The sequence below is a fragment of the Tyto alba genome, unplaced genomic scaffold, assembly GCF_018691265.1.
Source record: "Tyto alba isolate M040663 unplaced genomic scaffold, T.alba_DEE_v4.0 Super-Scaffold_39, whole genome shotgun sequence".
Classification (NCBI taxonomy): domain Eukaryota; kingdom Metazoa; phylum Chordata; class Aves; order Strigiformes; family Tytonidae; genus Tyto; species Tyto alba.
In genome coordinates this window covers 283,893-311,568 of record NW_024881314.1, presented here as the reverse complement: position 1 = coordinate 311,568, position 27,676 = coordinate 283,893, and the positions used below count along the sequence as shown (strand labels likewise).

At 51.1% G+C, this 27,676-nt stretch overlaps 3 protein-coding genes across 4 annotated transcripts; all 3 read right to left on the bottom strand.

The window, feature by feature from the left end:
• Positions 1-582: 582 nt before the first annotated feature.
• Positions 583-24,920, bottom strand: PYCR1 (pyrroline-5-carboxylate reductase 1). Of its 2 annotated transcripts, none has more exons than XM_042802567.1 (8): positions 24,895-24,920; positions 5,714-5,832; positions 5,560-5,630; positions 5,295-5,474; positions 4,404-4,625; positions 3,826-3,918; positions 3,270-3,433; positions 583-3,169 (listed from the first exon to the last, which is right to left on the bottom strand). In XM_042802567.1, exons 2-8 carry the CDS (start codon positions 5,778-5,780, stop codon positions 3,010-3,012), a joined length of 957 nt encoding a protein of 318 aa, XP_042658501.1. In that variant the 5' UTR covers positions 5,781-5,832; positions 24,895-24,920; the 3' UTR covers positions 583-3,009. The 2 variants fall into 2 exon arrangements, with proteins under 2 accessions (XP_042658501.1, XP_032857781.1); XM_033001890.2 differs by having other exon boundaries at positions 5,714-5,835; positions 24,903-24,918.
• MYADML2 (myeloid associated differentiation marker like 2) lies at positions 8,868-11,129 on the bottom strand. Its single transcript, XM_033001889.1, has one exon. The coding sequence runs from the start codon at positions 10,673-10,675 to the stop codon at positions 9,767-9,769; it is 909 nt and encodes a 302-aa protein (XP_032857780.1). The 5' UTR covers positions 10,676-11,129; the 3' UTR covers positions 8,868-9,766.
• On the bottom strand, positions 16,950-25,292 carry NOTUM (notum, palmitoleoyl-protein carboxylesterase). The gene is made up of 11 exons (XM_042802566.1): positions 24,962-25,292; positions 24,551-24,603; positions 24,288-24,383; positions 23,098-23,158; positions 22,177-22,235; positions 20,609-20,711; positions 19,642-19,833; positions 19,194-19,294; positions 18,947-19,094; positions 18,295-18,342; positions 16,950-18,184 (listed from the first exon to the last, which is right to left on the bottom strand). Exons 1-11 carry the CDS (start codon positions 25,270-25,272, stop codon positions 17,878-17,880), a joined length of 1,479 nt encoding a protein of 492 aa, XP_042658500.1. The 5' UTR covers positions 25,273-25,292; the 3' UTR covers positions 16,950-17,877.
• Between the last annotated feature and the right edge of the window lie 2,384 nt (positions 25,293-27,676).

Here is a 27,676-nt window from a genome sequence, read left to right as displayed (position 1 = left end):
AGGGTACGCTGGGGCATTCTGCCAGTGTCCCTGCAGAGGGGCTCAGGCTCAGCCACCCTACCTTCTATTCTGCATCACACTTTGTCAGCCAAGTGGAAACTCTTTCTGCAACACTTCCTTTCATTTTGCATCAGCCAGTACTTAAGATTTCTGACTTCCGGCTTGGCCTGTCTGCGTGGGGGAGTCACAGCTTCTGAGTGGGGAGAGAGGAACATGCGGCACCCACCTGCCTCCTGTGAAATCTTGTCTACAGTGGCAAAACCGCTAGAAAGCCTAAAGGGTCAGGATAGTCAATGATTAACACTCCAAGTTCCTCACATCGGATTTCAGCCAGACTTTCCTCCTGTTCTCTTTAAATCTCTGCAAACTGGTAGCACAGGGCTCTAGAAAAACTTTTGTGTTGGTGTTCAGGAACCGTGGGTGACAAGGAAGAACGGGGCGATTTGCTACCCAGTCCCACACCCAGACAAACCAGCCTCAAAGATAGGTTTGCAGCACACCTCGAGCACATTCACTGCAGGCAGCAAGGACACAGTAGCCACTGCCAGGGACAAGAGATATACCCAGTCCAGACAGCTGGGATTAGCCATAGCTCTGTCACAGAAGCAGTTTATTATGCAAAGAGGGAAGAGGCGTAACCGTCTGTCATGCCTATAGGGTCATACCCTGCTACCAGCCAAAAGCCTAAACACTAAGAACGCTTTAACATTACTAGCACCTTTGGCAGCCTCTGCATCGATACAGAAATGCTTTTCCTGCATCACCTGCATGTCCAAGATTCCTCAGGAGACAATAAGCCCATCTTAAATGTCCTCCTTTTCCCAGTGCTCCCCCAGTATACGCCAAGGTAGAATACAGTACAACAGTTATCCACCCAAACCCATTCCATCCCCTCCAGCCTGCTATTCCTACTGCAGCCCAGTAAAAGTGGTAGGGGCAGCTTGCACGCTTTGTGCAGTTTTCTGGCTTGGGACAGGGCTCGGGCTCTGGGAGAATAGTAGAGAGGTAAGGAAGCCACGTGGGGACATTGGCTATAAAGAAATCACAGAAAGCAATAGATGCCATCTTCTCTTTGCTGTTCTGACACTGGCTCCCAAGACTGCCTGAAGGACCAGTCAGCTGCCCTTCTAGATGACAGGCAATAACCTGCCTTCTGTCTGATCGCAGTGTTGGTCCCCTCTGAGCCTGCAACCCTCATCACCCCTTTCCCCAGCAGAGCGAGGTGCTGTGTGGCCCTCGACACAGCACAGTGCTGCTCACGCCTGGCCGGGCGCTCCGGGCTGTGCCAGCCAGCAGGGTCAAGCAGGGCCACCCTCTCTGCTTGCTGCTACCACAACCCAGCCCAGATTCCTTCCCTCACAAATACTGGAGTTTCAGGGGCAGAAAGGACCACTGCTCCCAGACCCCATAGTTTGCCGCTGTTTCTTGCTCATAAATTTGAGTCAGACATGGGTAATTCTCCAGACCAAAACAGCAAGGGTCTTCCTCCTCTGCAGAGGCGTAGTCATCTGGATGTATTTCACCAAGCAAGTCCTTGTTGTTGGACAGGCATCAGGCATTCTTAAGTCCTCCGTGAACCTCTTGTTTCAAGCAAGGACTGGCTTTCCTCCTGTCTCTCATGCAGAACAAACTAGGTGAGGTGGGACAAGATCTGAGCCGTAAGCCAGACCAGATGACTCTGCTTCCCTTTAGTTTTGTATTCTAAAGAACTAGGAGTACAACTGCATGAAGCAGCCCTGAACTTTCTTCTAGGTGTTTTCCCTTCCTAGCCATTAGCAGTGCAACACCTTCAGAGAAACAGGAAGAAAAAAAGAAACGGTCTAGAAAATACCAGACACATGACTGAGCCAACATAAGGTGACACTGAAGGATGCTGTGCTGGATTTCACCAGTCCAGGGGCTCTGCTGGGAGAAGTCCCCTCTGGAAGGGACAGGCAGTCCACAACACAGCTGGACTGCACAAGCTGAAGCAGAGCAGCCACTGTCAACGGGCATCCACAAGTCCAAGGAGGTACAGCCTGATTCAAGGAAAGGTGCTGAGGAAGAGTCCTGCTGACACGCAGTAGCTCAGCACCCGGGTACAAACCCCTGCTTCAGTCTAAGGGAACAGTACAGAAAGCAGCTTTCTCTGGAGGAGGTTGTCGTCGACTTCAGCTCTGCTCCCAGCTGCCCCAGGGGCAAGGCAAAGAGCAAGGACAGCATCAGGGAGTACAGTGATGCTGAAACATGCCCATGGGTGTGTGGGAGCAGATTCTGCCCATGGAGAGCATGAAGAGGTGTCAGAGAAAGAGTGAAACGGGAGCACACACTACCTCTCCACCTGCCCAACCAAGGCTAGCAGCAAAGAAGGGACAGTGAGAGCGGTTCACAGTTCCCCAAACCAGACAGAGCAGAGAAAGGGCGGCTGTCAAAGAGAAACGGAGTGTGGTACTAGAGGTTCACACCATCTGTCTCTCAAAGTCAAGGCAGATGGGAGATGGGGCAGAGGCACTTTGGTCCCTTCTGAGAGGTGCTTTAGGGCCCAGACTCTAATGTAGTGCGCAGCACTGCATTTGTGTGGCAGCACCTGCTCTAGCTAATAAAGACAGCAACAAGACACAAGCACTGACAGCAGATGCAACACGGGGCAAGAGGGATCCAGGCCTAGTTCAAACCTTTGAAACCAAAAGACATTCTGAAACCTCTTTAAAAACCCTAATAGAAACCATTTCTGCATGGGACACCAGGAACACAGCCTGCATCCTAGAAGTATTCAAGGCTTCTGGATGAAGGTTTGCTGATTGTATCACCCCTGCCCAACAGAGAACAGCAATGCCAGGGACAGTTTGCACCAAGACCACTACAGGCTAAAGGCCCTCTGGTACAGCGTTGCACTGCCACACAGCTGCTGCAAGCCAAGAGCCAGGTATGGGGGGACACCAACATTCAGCGTGAGCGTTTTTCCTTAGACAAAAATGAAAGGGCATGGAGGAGACTGATGTTCAGCACAGCTAGACTACAGCAGTCTGGTCAGTTCCTCTTGCTGCTGGGGCTCTTATGGGTGAACAGACTGACTTTGCTGGCAGATGCCACGGACAGAGAAGGAGATTCCAGCTTCACCTTATCCAACAAAGTCTTCTTTATGGCTGCTGGCGAGATCTTCTCTTGGTCTGCCAAATGCTGCAGCTCCCTGAAATGGAGTGGAGGAAGAGAAAGACATAGCAAAAAGAAGAGACAGAGAGTGTGAGGGGCAACTTTTGCAGGCTCTTTAAGACTTGCTGGGTGCCCACCTTGTCCGGATGCAGGAAGCCTCCACAGCATTGATAAGGAGCGAGCGAAAACCACCACTCTCCAGGAAGTGCAGGGCGTGGATGGTGGCTCCCCCGGGCGAGCAGACGTTGTCCTTCAGCTGACCGGGATGCTGCTCAGATTCTAACAGCATTTTGGCAGCACCCTGTAGTGAGGAAAACAGCTGCCAGAGTTCTGATTGAGGAACCGACTGTCAAACACTCCTGCCCTCCACTGCACAGAGCAGCACCTAACACTCACAGTGGGCAAAACTGGGCTCCTGCCCGAGAGCCATTAGCAGGCTGCCATAACACTTTTCAGAGCTGAAAAAGCCTGCAGAGGAGTCACGGTTCCCCAGGACCCAGCTCCCACACCACCATCAGCGCCAGCAGATTGCTGCGGACACATCCTATGTCCCCTCACCGGGAACCTGTGTGCAGTCAAACCAAACATATCTTTTAAAGTAGATTCAGTAAGAGGACTGACGCCATGATGTGCAGAATACTCTGCACAGAGCAGGCGCAGACTCAAGCAGGTTCTGGAGAAGGAAATACTGACCAGCAAAGCCTGTGCTCCAAGACGAACAGCCAGCCTGCGGGGAAGTCCCATTTTCACTCCCCCATCCGCCAGAGCATCCAGGGCAGTGAATGCCTGAGACCAGACAGAGGAAAAAGGTGACTGAAAGCCTCTACTCCGAGACTGATGGTCTCAGGGAGGAGAGAATTCAGGGCTCCAGGATCACACTGTGACTCCCATCGCTTACAGACTTGACAAAAGGCTCGCCCTTTACTGCACATGTGCTATGCCGGGCTTCCCTCCCACTAGTTCCAGCTCAGGAGTCGGGGGAATAGGAGAAATTCAGCTTCTGGGTCATACTAACTACAGGCTCATGTTTTGCAACACAGACACGTGGACACTGCATGCTGGCTATGGACTTCAGACTCATCCGACTGGTAATGGACTTCTGTTGTTGACCCAAACTGATTATAAACTGGACACCTGGATTACATGTCTCATCACGAATGTGAGTGACAAGAAAACCAAGAAATGACAGACTGAAGTTGCACAGACTTTCACTGCATGCAAAGCCTACTACTCTCTGCAGGACTGTCACAAGTTGAAGAAGTAGCACATACATATGCAGGGCCACTGCCACTGAGCCCTGTTACAGCATCTATCAGGTCCTCTTCCACCTCGGTGCAGAAGCCCACACTGGCCATCAGTTGTTCCAAGAGCTTCCCATCCTCCACATCCGCATGAGTCCCAGTGGCATAGACCGTAGCACCTTCTCGGACAATCACAGGGGTGTTGGTCATGCACCTGATCACTTTTGGTGTAGGGCAGAAGGTAGAGAGTTTCTTAGGGCAGAAAATTATTGAGATAAAGAAAGAAAGAAGGAAGAGAAAAAAAAAAAAAGAGCTTTAGTGCATATTTGCCATACCAAATAGGCTGTCTAGGAAGGGACTCCACAGGGGCAAGAACAATACAAGCAGAGGGAAAAGAGACTCCTGTATTCCGAACTCCCTGCTCTGAGCCAAAGAGGCCAAAACTTAAATGTGAAGTCTTCAGTTGTACCAGCAAATAGGAAGCTGGGCAGAACTGCTGTTGGGAACAACACCTTAAACACCTCATTCCCACATCAACCCACATGTCTCCAAAACAGCTCGTGCAGACACTTAGCACAAAGTCTGCCGAAATTCAGGGGAGATGACCCACCTCTACTGAAAGAGAAAAGATCTAACAGCTTCTCATATAACAAAAAAGCTGGTATAAAGACTCTTACAGCTTTTTCTGATGAGGACAGGCAAAGGTGACCCAAAGCAACCAGTTGGCTGCTGCATGAATTTAGCCCTGGAGAGCGCAAGTAGCACCTGTCCCTCGCATCAACTGCTGGGGGCCGCAGGAGCAGGACTGGCTCAGGGCTCGCTGCTGCACGGTCCTGCCCCGCGGCCGGTCACCCACAGGCACCGGTGCTCTGCCAGCCCACGGGCCCCAGCCCACGGGCGCCAGCCCACGCCGACCCTCACCTTCTCGATGGAGCTGATGGTGACGCCGGCCGCGCAGGACACCACGATGTGCCGGGCCTCGATGTCAGGGCCCACTTCCTCCAGGATGAAGGGGATGATGGGGGGCTTCACGGCCAGGAAGAGGACGTCGCTGCTCTTCACTGTGTCCTTGTTGCTCACCGTGAAGTTCACGCCGATCTTCTGCAGCGGGTGAGGAAAAACGGGACCACTGTCACCCGGGGGGGGCGGCCGGGGCGGGTGCCACCGCCCGCCCGCCCGCACTCACCCGCAGACCGCTCACGGTAGGCAGGTCGGTGTCCGGGGAGCTCGCCGTGATCTTGTGCGCGGCCAGGACCCCTGCGAACAGTACCGCGCGTCAGCCCGGGCGGCTCTGCACCGCCCGCTCCGCACCGCCCGCTCCGCCCGCGCCCCGCGCCCACCTGCTGCCGTGAAGCCCCTGGCCAGGGCGAAGGCGAGCTGCCCGGCGCCGATGAACCCCACGCTCATGGTGCGGAGCGGAGCGGAGCGGAGCGGTGCGGTGCGGTGGGGTGCGGTGCGGAGCCCACCTGCAGCCGCGCCGCCGTCCACGTGGCCGCGCACCGCGCAGGGAGGCGGTGACGTGCGGCGGCGGGGCGGGGCGCCGGCGCGCAGCGAATCGGCGAGCGGCAGGGTGGGACCGCGCCGGCTCTCCGCCACTCAGGGGCGAGGGGCGGTGCCACCGACGCAGCCGTCGCCCGCTATTGGCGCAACCGGCATCGGGTGTTGCATCATTCACCGCTTTAACGGAGGCGGGGGGGGGGGCGGAACCGGCCGCCGCGCCGCGCCGCCAGAGGGCGCTGCTCTCCCGCCGCCGCCGCGGGCCGGCAGCGCGCGCCCTTCTGGAAGCTTCGGGCGGCGCCGCGTGCGGCCGCCGAGCGGGAGGGGCCGCGCCGCGCCGCGCGCCCCAGGATGCTCCTGCCCGCGCCTGAGGCCGCGGAGCCGAGCGCGGCCCGTCGCGGGATGGCCGAGCCCCCCGGGGCTGGGCGGGAGCGGCAGGCGCGGGAACCGGGCCCCCCTCCCCCGGTGCTGCCGCCCTTCCTCCCGGCTCGGCCGGCCGCGGGAGGGGCCCGGGGCGCGTCGCTTCCCCCGCCCGAGCGGGTCCTCGCTGTGCCGGGGAACGACTCGGCGCCTTGGATCCCGGAGCGGAGCCGCTCTCGTGTTCTCGGGGTGACCGACCGCTTCCCCGGGCACAGGGGCTCGGCGGGGCGGGCGGCGGGGGGAGCGGGGCCCGCGGGGCGGGGGCACCCGCGGCGGTGCCGTGAGAGGAGACCGAGGCGGTTTGAAATACGGCACTGCAAAAAACTGGCACCAGGCGGTGCTTTTCCCCCCCCCCCCCCCCCCCCCCCAAAATGTAATCTTACCACGCTGTTTTGTTTTTCGTCTCCTTTCGTTTTTTTCTTATTTATGGACAGAAATAAATCTCAGTGCATCTCGTGTGGATGAATATTCCTAAGTATTGTCTTTCAGGGATACTGAATCCTAGTCTTCAGAAAGAGAAGGGAAAAAAAAACGACCAACCAAACCCCAACCGGTTCAAGATTCATTTTTTTTATAGATATATTTCACGTTGGAGTCCTGTAGGAACTGTCTAGTTGGCTGCAAACACAAACCTGTAATTCTAAACGAATGTGTGTATATTCTGAAATTAGTCTACCAAAAAAGTTGAGAATGATTGGTGTCTTAGGAAGCCTGTTTTATGGCAAGTTACTTGATCATGATTTATTAATTAAAGGGAAAGATGAGCTCTGAAAATAAAGGGGGGTTTAATTAACTGAATCATGACAGGATTGGTTGTTGAAATCGTATTAAGCAGTTATCGGATGTTCTCTGTCCTAGATTGGGTAATCTCATAGTTTCCAATGGTTAGTGAGTGTTTTAACCACTGAAGCATGAGGTTTTGATTTTTTTAGATTTTTTTTTTCCCTCCTAAAAGAGTAGATTGTTGTCCCCACAATCTTTTTTTTTTTTTTGCCATTTTGACCATGCTGACATTTTTTGCTCAGTCTTTGGCTGGCAGATGAAGCAGCTAAATCTGAACACACTGTTCTTGGCAATGACTTGTCTTTCCACTCCTCCAGTCAGTGGTATCATGATTTCCATGTTAAATTCTATTTCCTCCTTATTGTGAAGGCACTAAATTTTACCGCCATTGTTTTCCAGTTACCTATTTCTCTTGGGCCTTTCTTTATGTGCTTGCCACTAAGTTGCATCAACTCCTGTCATTAGCAGATTTGATCATATTCCTGCTAGTTGCTCTACTTGGTATAAAACCTTCACAGCAAAAAGCAAGTGAATGCATAGCTGAAAAAGGTGTTAACCAGCTGAAGAGCTTTCTGACAGACCTGACTGCCCAAAAGACTTGCAGAGTCTGGGGACAAGCAGCCCCTGCCTGCGGGGCCTCCACCAGCCCCCTCGGAGCCACTCCAGGGCACACAGGAAGGTGCTTTTGTAAAGCAACATTCCTGCTTTTGCAGGTTTGAATTTTGTAACGGAAGCTATGATGGTTCATAGTCACCTATTTGATTTTTAGTGCTCTAATAAAAAATAAGTAATTTTCAAGTGTGAGAGCTTGATTTGTCCAGGTTGATGGGTTTAAAAAGAATACACCATGCCTAAGGTTCCTTTTGTGTGCAATGGCTCTCTGTACACTGCCTCCTCCAACACAAATTGACTTACTTTCCCAAGTTAGCATTTCTTACTTGTACAACCTCTGAATTTGTTTGGGTGGCAAGAAATAAAGCTCTCAAAATCCTGTTTTGTATCTATAGTAGACAGTCTTGGGTCTTGCCCTAGAACAATCTGGCCAGCCTCTTGTTGCACCAACAATTTCTTCCTTTGCTTTTCAAACCCCATACAAAGCACTGATGAAAAGTAAGTTTCCTTCCTTTTTCCTGAGTGACTCTGCTACAAAGAATGTCAGGCAAAGGTCTCAGCAGTCCTGTGTATATACTTTTTTGGGTCTGCATTCAGGCTTCATACATCAAAATAAATTGAGCTGCACTCTCTGGCAGAAAGCAGAAGGGTTATGTCTGGTGAAATAAAAGCTGTATGGAGAGCAAGATGAAAGTATAAAAATCTCTGGAGATGTAGTATGTAAGTCTGCCATTCAGCTTTATTTTAATTTGTTTAAAAATAAATCTTGCTTCTGACACTCAGCTACTTCAGATTTTAATCAAACCTATCTAGGCTGCATGCTTTCTGTGCAAGTACTCAGACTGCTTTGGTTTCTTGCTGGGTCAGAAATTAACATTTCTTCCTATTAAGCTTGAAATCTGAGCTATGCAATGTGGGACTTCAAAGTGGGTGTTTTGTCAGGGATGGGTCAGAGAAATGCAGCTCGTTGGTGACGCAAAGAGCTCGGGAATCCTAGTGCCTGATCTGGTCTGAGGCAGCACTCCCAATTTGTTACCACTGTATGCAAGTTTTGTCACGTCCTGGCCAGCCCATGCCCTCCCCTGCCCCATTTGATCTTTTATGCAGTGCTGTGAGATCAATTAATCTCTGCATCCCCTTCCCCTCTCCCCCCAGAATTTATCTTTAAGATTCCAGAAAAAAAAAAAAAAATTCTTGACATCAGTATAAAGAAATGGTGGCATATTGAACTGAGACAGAGCACATGCCAAGGTACCTTCTGGTCCTGCTCGAGCGAGGATGTCAAGTTACACACAGTTATTGTGCAGTTTGGCTCTGTTCTACACCCTGTTTCTTGACAGGAGAGCCTCGGTTTCACAAATTTTCATTTCTGTAATGACTCTGTGTTTGCTAAATAGGAATATCCCATGCTTCCCCCCCAAGGTGCGTGCTTGACGATATTATTTTTCCGTGCAAAACAGCAAAGGAGAGGAGAGGAAGGGAAAGGACTGGTAATCTTCACAATACTATTACAGCTATGATGTTCTTCTCAGAAACATCCTGACTGGAACTTCCCACATTTGCAAGCATTTCATGTCTCACCACACAGCCCAAACTAACCCAAACTCTGAGGGATTGTTTTTCATCTCCACAACTGGTGTTCCTTGATGCAGCTTTTAACTTTCCCACTTCCTGGGTAGTCACTTGATTACAGTTAAGCGTTGGTAACAGTTTCAAAATCCTTGGTGTCTTTCCTAATAGTTGGCTCAGTAACCCAGTAGCCTGCAGACCCGCTGTTGCAGCAGCAAGCATTTCTGCCTCCTGGAGATGAAAGGGCATTTTGCATACTTGCAGCTGCATCATTTCTTCGCCGTGGCACCCGGCAGCTGAGGCAGATGTTGAATGATGGGGGAGGTGGGCTCTTCCACCCACTACAGGTAGTTAATTTGCTGGTCCAGTCAGGCTTGACCTTGAAGTTTGGTTGATGGTTCCTGTGTGCGTGCCTGATCAGTGCCTCCCTTCCCCTCATCCCACCTCCTGCTGCATCCCCCACTGCCGTGGCTTGTGGCACTGGGACGGCTCTGCAGCGGCGGACCCGCGTTTCAGAGGTGCGAGACAAAGCGGATGCGCTGGGAGTACGCCAGGTCCACGACGTAGAGCAGCAGGTTCACGTAGGTGAAGATGGCAATCACCAGCTGGCTGTCCCAGGGGCACTTGCCCTTGGCACAGGGGCCGGGGCGCCGCGGGGAGCCGTACTTGCTGTCGAAGCAGAACACCGGCCAGATGACGGCTGCGCTCACGTACAGCAGCACGGCCCCGAAGGTGTAGACGACCACAGAGCGATCAAAGGGGAACCACGGTAAGGCGGTCTTACCTGTGACACTGAAGGCCACTACCACCACTGTCACCACAAAGCAAAAGCTGTAGACAGCCACACACCACTGCGTCGCCACGTATTTGCCATACTGGCTGTCGTTCACCAGCGCCCCAAAGATGATGCAGGCCACGAAGGCCTGCACGATTTTCAGAAGCCCGGAGATGGTGGCCATGTAGCTGGTGACTTGTCCCGGTTTTGCCCTGGTTAAGAACACCTCAGTGGCATATGCAAAGAACAGGAGGCCTGCGAAGACACTGGCTGCGATGCGAAAGTCTCTCACCTCGCAGCCGATGGGGTAACAGCCAAGCTGGACAAAGTAGAGTGGGTAGATCACTGCGGCCGTGACCGACATGAGTGTGGCGAGCATGGCAAAAGCAGCAGTGAAGTTTCCCCAGGAAATGCTCAGGCAGCTGTGCAGATGTGTGAATTCACAGGTGATGATGAAGACAGTGATGGCAAAACAGAAGGTCCAGACAAACATGCAGAAAGTGCCGTATGCTGCGCTGAATCCCCCCTGGTGTGCAACCAGGCTGAATGTGGTGCAGCCAAATGTCATCTGCAGCAAACGAGCTATTCCCACAGGGGATGTCACAGCAGCCGTGTTCAGGTATGGCCCTCCCGTGCTCTCCATCATCTTTCCAGTCCACCAGACAATGCGCTTACAGACCCTCAAAACGTCCTTTCAGGCTTTTGCTCCTTTGTCCTGAGTCACACCCGGTACTGGATCAGTAGAGCAGCAGCTCGAATCCGCGCCTTGTCTCTGCCAGTATCGGTAGGTGCTGCGTGTGACGCTGAGTGTGCGTTTCTGGCAGCCTCTCAGCGCAGACTTGCCGGCTGCAGGGAGGTTACTGGCTGGCTCTGCCCACTGGCTGCGATCTCAGGGTGCCGCAGTCAGTTTGCTCCGCTTTCTCAGGTCTGAAACCTGCCCCGTGTTCCGTCCTTTCACTGTCTCCTTTCCTACGTGATTGCTGAAAGGATCACTTTCTCCTGGGAGGCTGACACTTATTCCATTTTAGCTCTGCAGCTGTAGCTCTCTGCTGCACCGTTTGCAGGAACCTAGGAGTATAAATAGGGGCTATATTAATAGTTCTGGAATGAGTCCTGCCCCCCCTCAACTGCCGTGAGCGGGTGTTATTTAACACTGAAACTGTGAGCTCCATCAGAGGCTCTTGATTAGTCTTCTGCTATTCCTCTAGAAACGTTCAGGTCACTGGAACGCTGCTGTTCTGGCAGCTGCCCCACGCCGTGGGGGCTGGCTGTGGAAGCAGGCTGGGATCCAGCCGTGCTGCAGAAACAGGAGCTCAGTCCTGTAGACCCAAGGCCCCCTGGGTGGGGACACAAGCCCAAAGGCGTCACAAGCCCTATAAAAGGAGTTAGGCCACAGGCTATGATAAAAGCTGACTCACTTTGCTCCATTTGATCTGGAGCAGTAATATATTTACCTGCTGGGAAAGGCACTGCTCTGCTTTGAGCATTAGTGAAAGCATGTGGCTGTGAAGATTTTGAGCACCAGCTCTCACTATCCCCTTAAACTCTTTCCTGTCTCTGTTTTACTTACATAGGAACCAGTTATCCTTGTATCTCTGAGTGCCAAAACCAAATACAATTGTAAAAAAAATTTTTAAAAAATTAAAAAAAAATTGCTTTGATATTCTTAGCTCTGTTTTGGAACACAGATTTCAATATATAGTGCCAAACCCTTCCTCCTGTTGGATCAAAGCTCTCCCAGGTAGCCATTTTTGGTATACATTTCCTCAGACTTGGTCTCTACCCAAAAGTCTCATAATTCTAACTCTAAAAGCCCCAAAGAAAATTTCTGATGTAGTTTCAGAATAGGGAAAATTAAAAACACAACATGGTAGAAAAATTTCTCACTTGCCTCATGGTAACATTGCTTACTCCTCTCTTGCAGACCAGGTTTTGTTGTGCTGGTCCCAGTCTGGAAGCAGGATTGTCCCAGGAGCTTGCACAGGTGCAGGGAGTCAGCACAGGGCTGGGCCGGCCCAGAGACTTAAAACCCTTCTGAATGGTTCAAGGTATTCATCAGCTGTGCTGAAAAATTCTGTAATTATTTAACTGGGAATTATAATCGACCCTCACACTTGGTAATAATGGTAATTGCTTAATATCATTGTTTCTTATTCATATGTTAATGTAATGATTCGACACACACCAATGAATCACCACACAGTGCTAAATACTATAAAGAAGAGCTGAAAAAGGAGGGTGTCTGCTCTGATTTCTGATCTTAGCATGTAGTTCTGGGGCAGCCTCCGTTTGTCCAGGTGAAGGTCACTGGCCCCACTTCTCCCAGGACCCTTCCTAGTGCTGTGGCTGGGGACTCAGACCGGTTTGGGAAGCTCAGACAGCCGAAAGGTCCCAGACCCCCTGGAAGAATACTCGCTCTCAGCAATTTGCTGCCTGCAAGGTCTGCTGGCACCTACACCACTGGCAAGCAGGATCACCACCTGGGATGTGCGACTGCAGCAGCTCACACTGCCAGGAAGCGTGCCTTTATGCGAGTCTCTGCTGGGATAAAATGGGCTTTGGAGGTGATGCAGCACGTCCAGTTTCTGGCTGCTTGTTCCCACCCCTCCACCTTCCTGCCTTGCTCTTACATATCTTGCCTACACAACTGCTCTGTGAGCTGGATCATGATACTAATCTCAGATTTAAAAAAGAACATCAGAAAACTTGCACCTGACAGGGATTATTTTTAACCTGCAGTCATCACTGGTCTGATTTACACTGCAGATGTGCATGTTTGTATCCACACAGCAGTGGCATTGACAGAGAGAGCAGCCAGGACCAGGGGATTGGACAGGAACTATTTAAACTAGTATTGCTGCTGCAAGTCACTTGTGATCCAGCTGTGGCTCAAGATAAAACACAAACGGAGACAGATATAAATTACAGCAGGGTTGCTTACAGTGAAAAGTGGTGGCTACAGCACTCCAGCAGCTCACAGCCAGAATTTTGTAGGCCAGGGATAACTGAATGGAATTATTTGCATGAGAAAAGTACAAATTTTGTGAACATTAAGCTAAAATGTGCCTACCTTCAATTTTGTCACTGTCTTGTAGCCTCAGTGTCTCTAACAGAAATCCCTCCCATTTTCCTTAAAAAGACCTCTGATGCTAAATGTAGAAAACCTTCATTCATTTGGGGTGGAAGTTGCACAATTAACATCACAACAACCAGGAAATGCAGCAAGAGAGTCAAGGAGCTCCAGGTGAACATGCTCTCACCCTGAGGTCTTGCCCTTCCCGACACTCTGTGATGTTAATCCTTCACCTCTAGCAGTTTTCCAGACTTTACTGGCCGTGTGTTACTGTCTGTATTGTGACACATCCTGTAAAACAGAGGGGTTGTGTTACAAGGCAAAGCTATTGCTGCTGTTGGAGTCTCACCTCTCCGATGATCTGGGGACACTGCTGTGCTGTCCCTGTACAGTCTCAGCATTCCATCAGTGATGCTCTGTTGCACCTAAACACAGCTGAAATCACACTCGTCGTTTTTTTCTTAAGCCCTAGCAGGAGCCCCTCTAAATCCACACCCCCCACCCCCCAACACTCCCCACTGTAGCATTTGGCTGCCACTGTACCGCACTGACTACGTGGGGTCAGTGAGGAAAAGTTTATTCAGTGTTTATTACATGACAGTCAAGTGGCTGTACTGAACTCCACGTTTGCAGAAGAGCGATTTTGCAGTTTATAGCCTGCTGTGGTTTTGCTTACACGGGCCTCACCTCCTGTCTGACCAGGGGACCAACACACTCATGAGCAGAGAGCAAGGGGATGCTCTGTGCCAAACCACACTTGAGGACAAGGGCTTGCAAGGCCCTGGAGCCACAGGCTGAGCATCACCATCCTGCTCTGCTGCCCTGTGCACCGTGACCCATCCGTGGTGCCCGGGCTCAGAGCAGAGCTGGTCCTGCTGCCAGGCTTCTGCTTCCCATGAGGAATGGTGCCACTTCGCAGACCTCAGCACCGGGAGGCCGTGCCGGCAGAGGGCAATGGTCCCCAAAATGAACGGACAGCAGGAGCAGTGCACCAGAGGGACCACTGCCTTCTGCTGGGGTGTTGGGTTTGAATGTGCAGGCCTCCAGCTTCTGTGGATCCCCAGGGCATCTGGGTGCTGCCAACAGTCTCATTTCCCAGCATCATACAGATGCACTGACAAAGCATTTAAATTTTCTTTTCACTGTAAAAACATGTAAGGAGATATCAGATAAAAGGTCATGAATTAGAAACCCACTGCTTCTTGCACCCCATCACCGCAGCTTGTTGCATTGCTTCTCTGAGACTCTGTTCTGCTGAACAGGGAAGACCGCACAGTTCACAGGTTGTTCTGAAAGGATATCCAGAGCCACAGACATTTGCTGCTAAATGGCCCAACAGCTTTGCAATTAAAATGAATGTTGAGAAGCCCACATACCCACACCTCAGACCAGTGGTTCCTAAATGGTATGTCACAGCATCTTACAAAATGAGACATTGACCAGGCACAGAAGAGACCATGGCTACTAAACTGTCCAGATTTTTAGACTGGGGTCCATGTGAGAGGTGTGCTGGCAAGAGGACAGAGTAACAAGGGCTAGCATGGGGGCAAATTCCTGATCAGCTGCTCCATGGCTGCAGCAGACACTGTGGGACTGGGAAAGCAGCAGCAGCAGCAATATTTTCCCATGGCTGCTACCACCCTCTTGCAGTGTTTTTGCAGAAATGACGCTGCTTCCACATTACCTGTCCAAGGAGTGGGGCACCTTTCCCCAGAGCAGCCCTTCTGCGACTTTCTTCTCTCCAGCATGACACTTCCTCCTTGCAGCTGCCACCAGCCTGGGATGGAGCTCCAGCTGGTAAGACTGGCAGAACATAATTGTTCATGGTCTTCACTGTCGCAGCTGGGTTTGGTGTGCATTACTTGATTGCCTCTGCAGTCCTCCTCCGTGAGGGCTAAAGAGGGGGGTTTCTGGTTAAGAGTTGGTTTCTCTCAGGCTGTGTGTATTAGCAACGATTCCTGTAGCGAATAGAGACACAGGGTCTACCCTCCAGCTCTTGACTGAAACTGCTTATGTGCCCGATGCCCAAGTCTGGACCTGTAGTCATGCAGTGCAATTCCATACATTCTGCCATCAGCTTTTGACTTCTTGGTTGCACTTTAATTCTGACTCAATCACGTGATGCTTTTGGAGACAATTTTTCCCTCTCAGAAGGAAAGCATCTCATCTAGTCATAAGATCTGAGAGTACAAATACATGGTACTGAATTCTTCCAGTCTTGCCCTTTCTGCCACTGGCTTTCACACAGCAGATGTCACTGGGGATGAACTTAGGAAAATTATATTTATTGCACAAGTACAAGAAGTATAGAGCTGGAAATTACTTCCTGGGTTACAGATTCCAGTATCCAGCTATGACTTGCAAACACACTGTATCATTTTTCTAATAAATTAGCCAAGTTCCCCTTTAAAAATAATTCTGAGACTTCTCCCTGTTACACATTTTAAAAGATTGTTGCAGAGGCACACTAGGCTAAAAGAATGATCCCTGCTTCCCAGGGATTTTTTTCCTGTGCTTGCAAGGAAAATATCCCCTCCGAACATTCTTTGCCTTTTAGAAAATTACTTTTGAATTAATGTTTTAGATATACAGGTAACCAGCTCTGCAAAAAGTATTCCAAACTTCAACAGTGGTATTTATACTTTACTGTTTCCTAGCAGAAGCACATCGCTGGACACAGCCTCGGGTACTGGGCACTCGCCATACCTACAGGTGCATCATCTTGTGTAGAGTCATCCTGCAAGCAATTGATGCGCACAGTAACTTCCCCTGGTGTGCCCAGCTGATGAACTAGAGCATAGCAGAAATTCTGGCTACTGCTCAAGTACCAGCACCTCGATTGACTCCATCTGACTCCAGTCCTCAAAGGAATCCCATCTTCCTGTATGCTTTCCCAAATGTTGTCTGCACTGAAGAAGCCTCTCAACTTGATGGCATGAGAAACGTAATCAGAACAATTTTACACACTGAAGTCATTAAAACATAAAGTGCATCAGTAATCCCTAGATTGATCAGTGGGATGCTCCACTGACGCTTTTCCTGCATTTCAGTTCTGCTGGGAGCACCATTTTTCTCTTTAGCTACTTTTTTATCCGAAATGTATACTAAACCCATTTTGCACAGCAGGATGGCTAATTTCCTGTGTGGTAGTGCCCAACTGTTTGCTGAAGTCCATGAAGTGTAACCAAATGGCTGCAGTTTTGTTCAGTTTTGTGTATACTCACCTAAGACAACGGAGCTAACAAACAGCACTATCGTTTTAACTTGGCAGGACCCATCTTGAAAGTGCATGGAATTTTTCTAAGATTAGGGCCTAATTTTCTGTGGCCTACACATCGTGTAACCATTTACACAAGTGCAAGCAAATGCAAAGTTGGTATCAAAAACTTCTGGAGAATACATGTAAATGAAGGTCCTTGTGCAGGTCTGTCTATGCCAGCTGCCGGACACTACAGCAGAAAGCTGTTCAGCAACTGCCCGTGTGCTTTCCCCCCTAACGAGTGGTCTCCCGCTCTCTCCAGCTTCAGCCCCACATTCCTGGTCCCTCCCTTGTCCTCCGCCCATTACCATCAAGGGGGATTCTCTATGTTCTGAGGTGGGTGTGTTTGCAAATGACTAGAAGAATAGAAATATGTTGGTGCTTGTCTTGTGTTCTCTATGTTCCAAATGCTCCTCATTTTAAGACAGGCCAGCCAGTCTGATCAAACATTTCTCTCACTAGAATAGAGATCTTTGCTTCAAAACCAGATCTCCCTGCTTCAAAACCAGATCTTAAATTGCAATGCCCTGGAATACCTGGCAAATCAGTCGAGCTGAAAATGCTGCGCAAGTATGCAAACACCAGGTGCTGGGTGAAAATCTCTGTACTTAGATCTCTTATTACAACCTCTTTGTCAGAGAAACAATGACAAAGCATACTGCAAGGGGAACACAGAAGTCTAATTGATAGAAAATGTCAAAACCACCCTCAGCCCTCTCCCAGGCACAAGAGATCGTAAGGATAACCCATCCAAATGAGCAGCATATACAACTTTACAAAGACATATGTATGGTTCTCTGGTCAGCCCTTATAAATAGCGTTTTACATATTAAAATAAATATGTCCACGTTGCCAAAGTAGCAAGAGGTTTCTTCGTTATTTAAAAAAAATATGTTACAAAACAATATCATTTATATTTCTTGCTTAGTTTAAAAAAAGTAATAAAAAAGTCATTTTATAAAATAATATGAAAGTAAATTGAGTACAAGAGTGTCCATCCCTAGCACGTGTCCTGGGTTTGTACGTTATGACTCATCATGAGATGCTGACCTCCAGAAGTCATGTAATCATTCCTTCACTTCTAGTTGGACAAAAGAAATCCAGTGCTTGCTTTTTTCACCACTTGTATCAAGTCTATGATGCAAAATTCATGGCAAGGGAAGAAGTCCTAGACCTGGGGAAGGTTCTCATTGCTGCTACTTATGGCTTTGCTACTCCCTGTATCAGACTGCCTTGTGTAACACAGGAAGATGATATGAATGGCCAAAACTGAGCCCTGGAGTTTGGAGGTAATGAGTTCCAGTCAAATAGTCTAAGCAAGAAATTGCTTTTTTTTGTTTCTTGACACATCCTAAGTGTGCAAGAGTGTGGGAGCACGCGGGTGTGTACAGGTTTGAGCATACATGGGTGTGAGCATGCATCTGCCTGCATGAGCATAAGGAAGATTAGAGAGTGTGGGAGAAGGGCTTAGAGTCTCCTCCTGATCTAATCTCTCTGCCCCTCTGAAGACCCCTTCCTAGTTACCACTGCTGAGCATCCCCAGAAGTTTACTGGGCTCCAGGCCCTGCTGCTGTGCCATCTTCTGAACATCAAAACCCATGTGCATGAGGAACTGGATCACATTCATCTCCTGCCCTGTGAACTGGTCCCTGATAGTGGGGCACGAGGGGTTGCAGTGAGGCCATGGACAGCTGTCAATCAGATGAATTGGGCAGCCTTTCAGAGGGGCCTTCCCATTTTTGTTGCTCTCATGTAGGCTCCGATCCCAACAGTGCAGAGCACGGGGTAGTGATGTCCCCTTCACTTGGATGTCTGTCCAGTGACTGAAAAGACAAACCGTACAGATTGCATCAGAGGGGTCAGGCTGTCAGAACCGGTTATTTCCCCTACCATTTCCCTGTTGACCTTTCATAGAATCTGCAAAAGCACTCACTTGCGTGTAATGATCTCATGAGACAAACAGGCAGGAGCAAAGCTAGCACTAAAGGAAAAAAGGAAACATGGATTAGGTCTTGGAAGGACAAAGTAATTCCTGCTAAATACAACCTTCCGGACTAGGTAGTAGGTGGAATTTTTGCTGCCCCTGGCAAGATTTTTAGAAAGAGCAATGACTATCATGCTATAAAACCTGACTGGACTGGGAAGTATCCGGAAGAAAAGGGGTTAAATTTGCAACAAGAGACTCCTGAATACCTGCTCCTGTATGAAGCAAGTAAAGCACATTAGCAGTTCCTCCTCTGTTGTCTCATCAACTCTCTGGATGTTTTATGATCAGTACTTTTCAAAACATCCCTGTGACATTAATGGCTGTGCAATGGCAAGGAGTTTCAGACCTTGCCTTGGAGGTAGGAAAGAAAAAAACACGATCCTATTGATAACAATGGGATAGCTGATAATTGTGAAGTTGGAAACTAATTTACACTTATCCAGAAATGAAAAAGGCGAGATTCTTTATGTAGACAAACTAACAGTTACTAAATTTACAACACTAATTTCTGCAGAGATCTGAGAAATGATGCTAGGATGTTGGATAAGAATGTCTCTTAGAAGTAAATGTGCCGGGTCTTCCTCAATGAAATACTTACGTCACATCCTTCAAGGTGTTTCTCAGCTCCCTACCCAGATTCTGGATGTAGAGCCACTGCCCTTCCTGAACAGGCTGGCCAGTGAGGTGTACGTTGTCTACAGTAAGCTGGGCCTCATCAAAGAGCCACTGGACAACAAAGACTGGACCTAGGAAGACAAAAAATTTGGAGAAGGGATTGCTCTAAGTCAGCTGTGGATACAGTGGAAAGCCTAGAATCCATTCTATATCTCTCCTCTGATACTTACATCGAAGAGTAGGGTAAATCTTATATCCAAAAAAGCAATTCCATTCCTCTCCCTCTTTAAACTGCAGTTTACAGCGTTCAGGAACAATACCATTCCAATACCTAGAAGACAAAGCAGTAAGAGAAAGAAAGGCCTAGCACAATCTTAACAATGGCATTTCCATATTCCAGTCTATTTCTGTTCTGATTACAGTTCCAACTTATTGACACCAGAGTTCTTTCTTGGCTACACTGTCCCATCAACACATTTTAGAGCATCTACAATTGCACGCGTTCTTTTGTGTGTCCACATTTTAAATTATAGTCTTTTCCAATAAAATAATTGAAAAAACAGTGATGTGGATGATAAATACACTTGAAGTATAAAAATGAAGGAAGGCAGAGAAGGAGGACAACTTCTCCATACTCTAACTCCTTATAAAAGTGTACTTTAGAGCATTTGATTGTACCTTATTCCTCTTCTGATGGCTTCTGTTGGAGCACATGTTATGGTATCAATACAGTCAGTTCTGCGATACTGTTTATTATCCAGGAACCATCCGGAGTCTGCCAAGCCTCGAACCTGAATCCCCTGATAACCCATCTCCTCCAGCTGCTCTGCCACTCGATCCACATTCAGGAGCACTCCTGTCCCTCCAGCACTGCAACACCAATGTTAATACTGCAGTCATGAAGCACACACAGCTATTAAACAGCTGGCTAGCATACATATCCTTTCACAGCAGTGACACTCTATAAACAACTTCATCTATCCACAGGACAATCCACTACTGACTTGGTAGTCACCAAGTTATTTCATTGCTTTACAAAACACTCAGAAATGAAGCCAGTGCTGAGTAACCATCTGATTCCTCAGAAACTGAACCCCGTTCTTATTCTTCTGGGAGATATATATGCTTTGTATCATTTGCAAGGGGTTAGGCTGCTCAAAAACTGAATCTGAAGTGAGTCAAATTCACCCTTCGCAACTTCTGTATTACAACCCTGTGTGACTTATGCTGAATGTACCATAGCTTTGTGCAACATAGCACAATTCAAAGCACCTGCGTCAGGCAAGTGTGATTTTTTAATGTAGATGTCCCAAGTCTAGTCACAAGAGGCATGTGTCTCATGGTGTGGGCCAACAGAAGCCAGTATTCTTGATGCAGGGAAGGATGAACACACTCCCTCCCTTCTGCAAAGCTTCTACCTTGTTATTTTCTCCTAAGTGTACCTGGACCAAAAGCCAAGGAAAATTGTATCATCCCCTGTTGTACCACTTAAAGGAGAAAACTGAGAAGAGATACAGGGTTTGCTGTGTTACTGTAATTGTACTCCTAGAAGAAATTTCTCAGGAGCTGCTGAGACCTCCTCCCTAAGGCCTTTCTGCTGTGGAAATCTCCTGTCTTTGCCACAGGAATTCTTATTGGTACTTACCTGCTCCCAGCTAGCAGCAACACTTTTGCAGTGCTAAGACCTTTTCCCACCAGCTCCTTTATAACCTCCTGAATGATCAGTGCTCCCATGAAGGCATATTCATCTGGAAGAGATAGCTCAGTGTCAAGAAAACTGTTTCTGGTCCAGGCTAAGAATTTTGTTTCCTCTCCACAAATGCCTAAGAACCTTATGAAGGGATTATGAACCTAAAACCAGGACCATTTTCTCCCCCTGTATCAAGTACATCTAAAAAGAGATACACCTCCCTGTATGAAACTTGCTTCCCTGAAAGAAAGTGAATAGAGAGTGAACAGAATACACAGAAACACAAGCATACCTTCCTACAACAGTGTGGGGAATCAGCAAATCTAAGAGAAGGAAAACGAGAAAGAAGGTGCAGGGACTCTTTCTCTATGATGATGAATACGCACACCTTCCTACCACCTGGAATCTCAGTCCTAACTTGCTGCATCCCTTTCTTCCCAATTCATAAAGCCACTTCAGACAAGCAATGTTTCACAAAATGTTACACCTACAGAAACCGCTACTTCCTCGCACCACTGAAAGACAGCCATGCCTGCTGAAGTGGAACTGCTACATAGCAACAACCATAGGAGGCTACGATGAAGTGAAAAGGCCCCTTAATGTGACAAAAACTTTATCTGTGGTATCCACGAGTGGTCAGTTTCTCAGTGTAAGAGTCAGTGAAAAGAGACATCGAGTGACACAATGTCTGGTTTAAGGCCAGAACTCACAGACCAACTCAAACAAAAGCATTAACCTCCCGCGTTTTCAGTGCCACATCACGGAGCACCTTAGGCCAAATCCGTTTGTTCACAGCAGCGTCCATCAACAGTAACTGCATTCTGGTCAAAGAAAACTCTTCATGAACAAATGAGAGAACTAAGCCCTTGGTGTTTCTATAGACATTACTGCACCCAGACACTAATCCTGCTTAAATTGGTAAACCCAGAGAAGTACATGAGGTAGAACAATTCATCTGCATGAAATCCAGCTTAATCTGGAAGAGGACTCCTTTAAGCAGACTCCCAAAGTTCCATCATCATCAAAATGACAGCCGATGGCAATGCATGTATTAAGATGAACTGTTCTTCATTTCCCCAAAAAACCTGCAGACAGCTTTTAGCCTGACACAACAGCTCCTTTCAAAGGCCAAATAGCCTGCTGGTAGAAGTCTGAAACTAAACTCACTGCACTTGCCTCTCAGATCATCAAAGCCAAAGTCGCATGCAACAAACCACGGTTCCTCAGCTACACCATTTAATTTGCTGTGTGCTGGAACCTGGAGATTCATCTAAAAGGAATTTAATTCCTCTAATCCTTGCATACTGCATCAGCGTAACATCTCTGCAAGTAGTGGCTCTGAAGTATGTCAAAACAGCCTGAGCTAAAGAGATCAGGATGTTTTATCTGGAAGTAGCTTGATATTCTTTCCTGCCCTTCAGCAAGAAAAAGCCTGTTCTTCATTCATGTAATTTCACAGAAATCTGGCCATATCCTTTAATGTGTGATGTCTGGGGCAGCAACAGCCCGTCAGCAACACTTACTTTTCTCAGACTTGGAAGAGGCACCACTCCAAACATCACTTGAGCAATAAGGGATGAATCTGTAAGAGAGTTGTGTGAGTACTGATGTTCCTTTGACATGCAAGGAGGGGTGAGGATAGGGTCAAGTAACTGGAAGAAAATTAAACCCCAGGGAGGGGAAAAGGGAAGAGTTTCTTGTCTGGTTAGACAACTTACCTTCTTGCACACCAAGTGGCAATTGTAATTGTTTTAAAATTTCTTGTGAACACTGGTAGTTTTACCGAGTTAAATCAATAAAATGTCTCTTTTATCAATTTAATTGAAGCACTGAGCTCAGTGGACAGAATGATGGGTCAAGATTTTGCTCTTAGCTGTCCCACTGAGACAGTGGATGGCTTGCCACAGAGCAATTCTGTTTCTGTTTTTCACATGAAAAATTAGAAGACCTTGTCAATGCAATGTAAATGCTGACTGCAACCGCTGGAGGTTTTTAAAGGAATGAAGTTATCTCCCCATTTTTGTCCCTGGCTTGCAGAATACAAATTAACATCCCTCTCCTTTGCTTCTCCCTCCTATATAGGTGCATATATAAGCTGCTATATTTCTAATTTCCCTTCTTTGAGCTAGGAGAGCTGCTCCACATTCCTCTCAAATTGGCGAATGTGTAACATACTATCAGCCCACCACTCACAACAATATTTGTCACTTCAGCTATTTGAGAAGGCTCTCTAAGACATCCCCAGTTTTTCTTCATTAGATCACCCTACAGCTCCAAGGAGACTGGACGTAAGTGTCTCCAGACCTTGGCAGTGCTACTTGTTAGAAAGCTGAACTAGAACAAATGAGGAAACATACAATTTCCTCTCTCTTTGTAGTGTTCCTTCTAGCCTAAAAGGCGGGAGATGCTGTTTAAACCTATTTCCCTTCGTTGTTCCTCCTTACACCATGTTTGCATTCCACCAGTGGGGATTTTCTTCTGGCTGTGATGACAGGATCCCAGTTCCTGCAGATAGGCACAAAGAAACAATAAAGGTATAAATGACAGTCTGTGACTTCAGAGAAACTGTATCAGCCTTGTGCAGGATCTCTGACCACACAAAACAACCATCCATGACGAACAACACTGGTAAGGGAAGTGGAAGGAACATTTCTAAATTTGCCCTTAGGCAGATGTGACTTTCAGAATTTGATTCATGCTGGAGATGAAGCTTGTCTAGAAGCCACTTGTAGTACAGAAAAGAGCCTGTGACACACACTTACAATGAAGCCCTTCCCCAAAAAATCAAATCTTAGCAGGCAAATTCCAATATATGCAATTATAAGATCTGTGTGAATGACGGAGGTGTAGGTGTTCTGAAAGGAGCATAGGCAGCGAGAATGAAGAGAGAAGCTCAACATTTCTGTGCTGACTCAGGAGCCTTGTGGTCCAGAGCTAATTCCACCTTACGCATGGCACTGAAAGACACTACAGGTATTGTACGTATGCGCCACACGTATGCTTTCACACAGAGAATCAGTGCAGTGGGTTAAGTGATGCTGCACAATTGTAAATGGTGAAAAGGTGGAACTATGCAGCTCCAGGTAAAAGCCCAGACAGTTAATCTGATTTCTTCCTATATGCACAGGGTCAGTCCCACTACAGGCAAACACAGACATCCAGTGCAGTTTGCAAGAAAGTGCATCTGTCCTGACAGATTAAGAGGCCCAAGAACAGTTCTTCTGACAGGATTAGGAGAAACACAAAGCACCTTTGAAAAGCAAAAAGCTAAAACACAACTCTGAAGATACAAGCAGGTTTGCGAGTACGCGCATGCATGTAAAATAAAAAGAGCAGCATGTTGGCCAGAGTTCTAAAGACCAGCACTGTCTACCAGTGGCAGCCATCCATACAAAGGCGCCTGCACATCTGTGCTCTCGTAACTTTGGAAGGGAGCGGGGAGCACGCTTGCCCGGTCGGGCGCTGGGGCCGGAGCAGCAGCCCGAGCCCACCCGTGCCCGTGACGCTGCGCCGGGGCAGCAGCAGCGGCCGCGCGGCCGCGGCCAAGCGCCCGAGCGGCTGCCGGTGCTGCGGGCAGCGGCCCCGGGGCCGCTTCCTCGGGGCCGTCCCCGCGGGGCAGAGGGGGCCGACTCACCCACGCGGGTCGCGGGCCACTCCCTGGAGCTCATGAGCCTCCGCATGGTGTCATAGCGGGTGTCGCAGTTCTCCCGGTTGAAGCAATACCACCCTCCTGGGGAGGGGGAGAGAGGGCTCAGCCGTCCCGCCGCCCGCCCCGCCGCAGCCCCCGGTGGGCCGCGGGCGGCGGCGGAGGGAAGGCGGCCCGCGGGGGGGGCGCCGGGGCACCGAGGGTCGCCTCCCCGCTCCCGGCCCCGGCGCGGCGGGGGTGCCGGCGCTCACCTTCCAGGAACAGCAGCCACCGCCGGCTGCCCTTGGACTCCTTGAGGTAGTAGCTGCGGAGGAGCGGAGCGGGGGCGGCGTCAGCGGGGGCCGCGGCCGCGCGCGGGGCCGCCGGCGGGACGGGCGCCCGTGGGGGGCGGCGGCGGCGGCGCGCGCGCCCGCCCGCCCAGGCGCGCGCCCGGTCCCGCCGCGCGCTGCACCTGTCGCCGCCGCGCCGCGCGCAGCCGCGCGGTGGCGCCAACAGCCCTCGGGGCCGGGGCGAAGGGGGGGGGGGGCGCGCGGCGGGCCGGGACCGGGGGCGGCGGCGGGGGGGGGGGGGGGGGGTCCGCGGCCGGTCCGGCGGGTGGCGCGCGGAGCGGAGCGGAGCGGAGCGGGGCGCCGTGTGCGCTGGGGCGCGGCGCGGGGACTCACCCGGCCGGGCTGCCGTCGTTGCAGGTGACCGAGGCGTTGTGCAGGAGGTGCAGGCGCAGGTCGTGCGGCAGCGCTTGGGCCGAGCAGGGGTACAGCGACTGCGCCAGGCTCTTGACCTGCGCCATGAAGCTGTCCATGTTGCCCTCCACGGCGGTGAAGTCCAGCGGGAAGCTCTCGGCCGCCGCCGCCGCCGCCTCGCCGCGCTCGCGGGCCGCCGGGCCCCGCCGCCGCCAGCCCTTCCTGCCCTCGCCACCGGGACCGGCGTGCAGCAGTCCCAGCAGCAGCAGGAGGTGCACAGCCGCCGTGCCCATCGCCGCCCGCCGCCACCCGCCGCTCGCCGCGGCGGCAGCCAGCCCCCGGCGGCGGGCAGCGCCGCCCGCGCTCCGCCGCGCCCCGCCGCGCCGCCCGCGGGGACGGGGGTCGGCGGCGGGCGGCGAAGACAGCGCCGGCGGCGCGGGCTCGGCGGCGCGGCTGCCGGCGCAGGAGCCCGCCGCCCGCTCCCAGGCGGCGAGCATGACAGAGGGGCACGGAGTGCGCGGGGAGCGCGCCGGGGGCGCCGCCAGCCCGGGCGCCGCGTGGGGCAGCAGCCGGCCAGCCCCCGCCCTGCCCTGCCCTCCGCCCCCTCGGAGCGAGGCGGAGGGAGTGGGGGGTCTGCGCCGCGCCGCACCGGCTCGGCGGGCCGCTCCGTCGGGGAGCGCCCCCCGCGCGGCGCCGCCATCGCCGCCCCTGCCGGCGCCGAGGCCGCGACCAGCGGCGCCCGCCAGCCTCGCCCGCAGCGCGGCGGGGGCCCGGGGCGGCCCCTGGCCGAGGCCGGGGCCGCCCGTGGGGGCCGGGCCGCGGGGGCGCGAGGACCCGCACGTGGAGGCGCCCCCGGCCCGCGCCGCCCCCCGTTTCCCGGTGTATGTCCCCGTTTCCCCCCCCCCCCCCCCCGCCCCCCTCCCCGCCGCGGCCCCGACGGCGCTTCCTCCCCGGCTCCGCATGGGCGGTGCTGCCCGCCCCACCCCGCGGGACGTGCCGCCCCCGCGCCCCCGAGCAGCGCTCTTCCCCGCGACCCCCGGGCGCCGCCGGTGCGGGGCACCCCGGCCCGGGGGTGGCCGCGGAGTCCTCGGGGCGGGCAGCCCCGCGCTGCCGGGCTCCAGCCTCGCCCCGGCCCGCCAGGAGCAGCGGAAAGCCCGGAGGCGGTCACTTGGCTCGAGGCGTCGGCGGCCGGTCAGCGTAGGCGCCCGCGGGTGCCCGGGACGGGCAGCGGGGTCGCTCCCGGCCAGGGGACGCGGCTGCCGCGGAGCGGGAGGGGAGGCGCAGCCCCCCGCTGCGTTCGGGGGGGCGCTGGGTCGGGGCTGTCCCGCAGCGGGCGGCCGGACGGGGCGGGGGGCGTGCGGCGGGTCCGGGCCGGTCCCTGCCGGGAGCGGCGGCCCCTCGCCCCGCCTGGGGCCCCCCCGGCTCTCCGCGACGGGCGGGCCGGCCGGAGCCTTCGCCCCGGGGGGGACGTTGCCTTAGTGCCCTTCTCAGCTCCTGAGGTTTGGCCCCCAGCTGCTCTCCCTGGTTATTCCCTGGGGCTGGGACGTTTCCAGTGGTTGCAAGGAGAATCCTGGAGAAAAGCCATGTCAAGTCCTGGTTACCGGAGTGCCTGTCATCTGTAAGAGCGAGGAATGTCACAGAAATGCTGTCCTCATTATTAAATCCAAGGGAAAACAGAAGAAACGCTATGCTTTGAATAATTCCATCCTCATATAGACACCAAAATGGACAGCTCACGCTCCTCCAGAGAGGAGCAGGGCACAGTCTGTCTTTACCGGCAAATGTAATCTTACCTGGGATCAGAAGAGGTGAAAATAGTATAATCTTAAAATAGTAAGTGAAGGGCTTTTTTGTAGAGCAAGAGCTAAGGCTGTCCAGCTGCTGCAACTACATTTTTTACCTTAGCATGTTTGGACCTTCTAAGTGTATCCTCAACTCCGAATTCACTACACACACGGCACATGGTTTTGCAGTTTGCTTGCTGTGTTCATGGTTTTGTCTTTTTTTCTTTTTTTTGAGACTTTGAGTTATGTAGTGTTGGTCTTACCTCTGTCCTCAGTCAGATTTTTACCTCCAAATGTTTTCTTTTATATAAGTGCTGATAGTACCACTGGTATCTTTAAGCCACAAAAAGCCACTAAACTGAACATACCTCTCCACCCATGCACTACATTCACCCCCTGGTATGTATTTTTGGTCCAAGCACAATTCTGCATCATCACACCTTTTTCTAGACTGGCATTAACATCCCTTTCTCAGTGACCATGACAGATAAGAGCAATTGATCACTAGGACTAGTTACAGCAAGTTAGCTCGTCCAGCTGCCTGAGCAGAGGTGCCACTGGAAGGAAACTGGTTAGTTTGTGCAAAGTTTGAACAGATAAATCAATAAGTTCTCAAGAGCATATCAGGATCACTGGAACAGTTGGTATAAACAACTCCAGGACCTCATATTCCACTAGCTACAACAAGAAAACAGGGCGGGTAAGCTTGCTGAACCCCATCCTACTTCTTTAGGGAAAAGGCTGCCGTTCATCTCACTGGTAGGACTGTGTTCTTGGTTTCCATGCTTCTTCTATTTGGGGAGGTCTGCAGTTAATGGACTTTGTGAGACATTGTACCAGTGGGTGCATTAAGGGGTAACTGATATACCAATGAAGAACCTTAGGGCAAAGGGGAGTGCATGTTAGGGTTGCA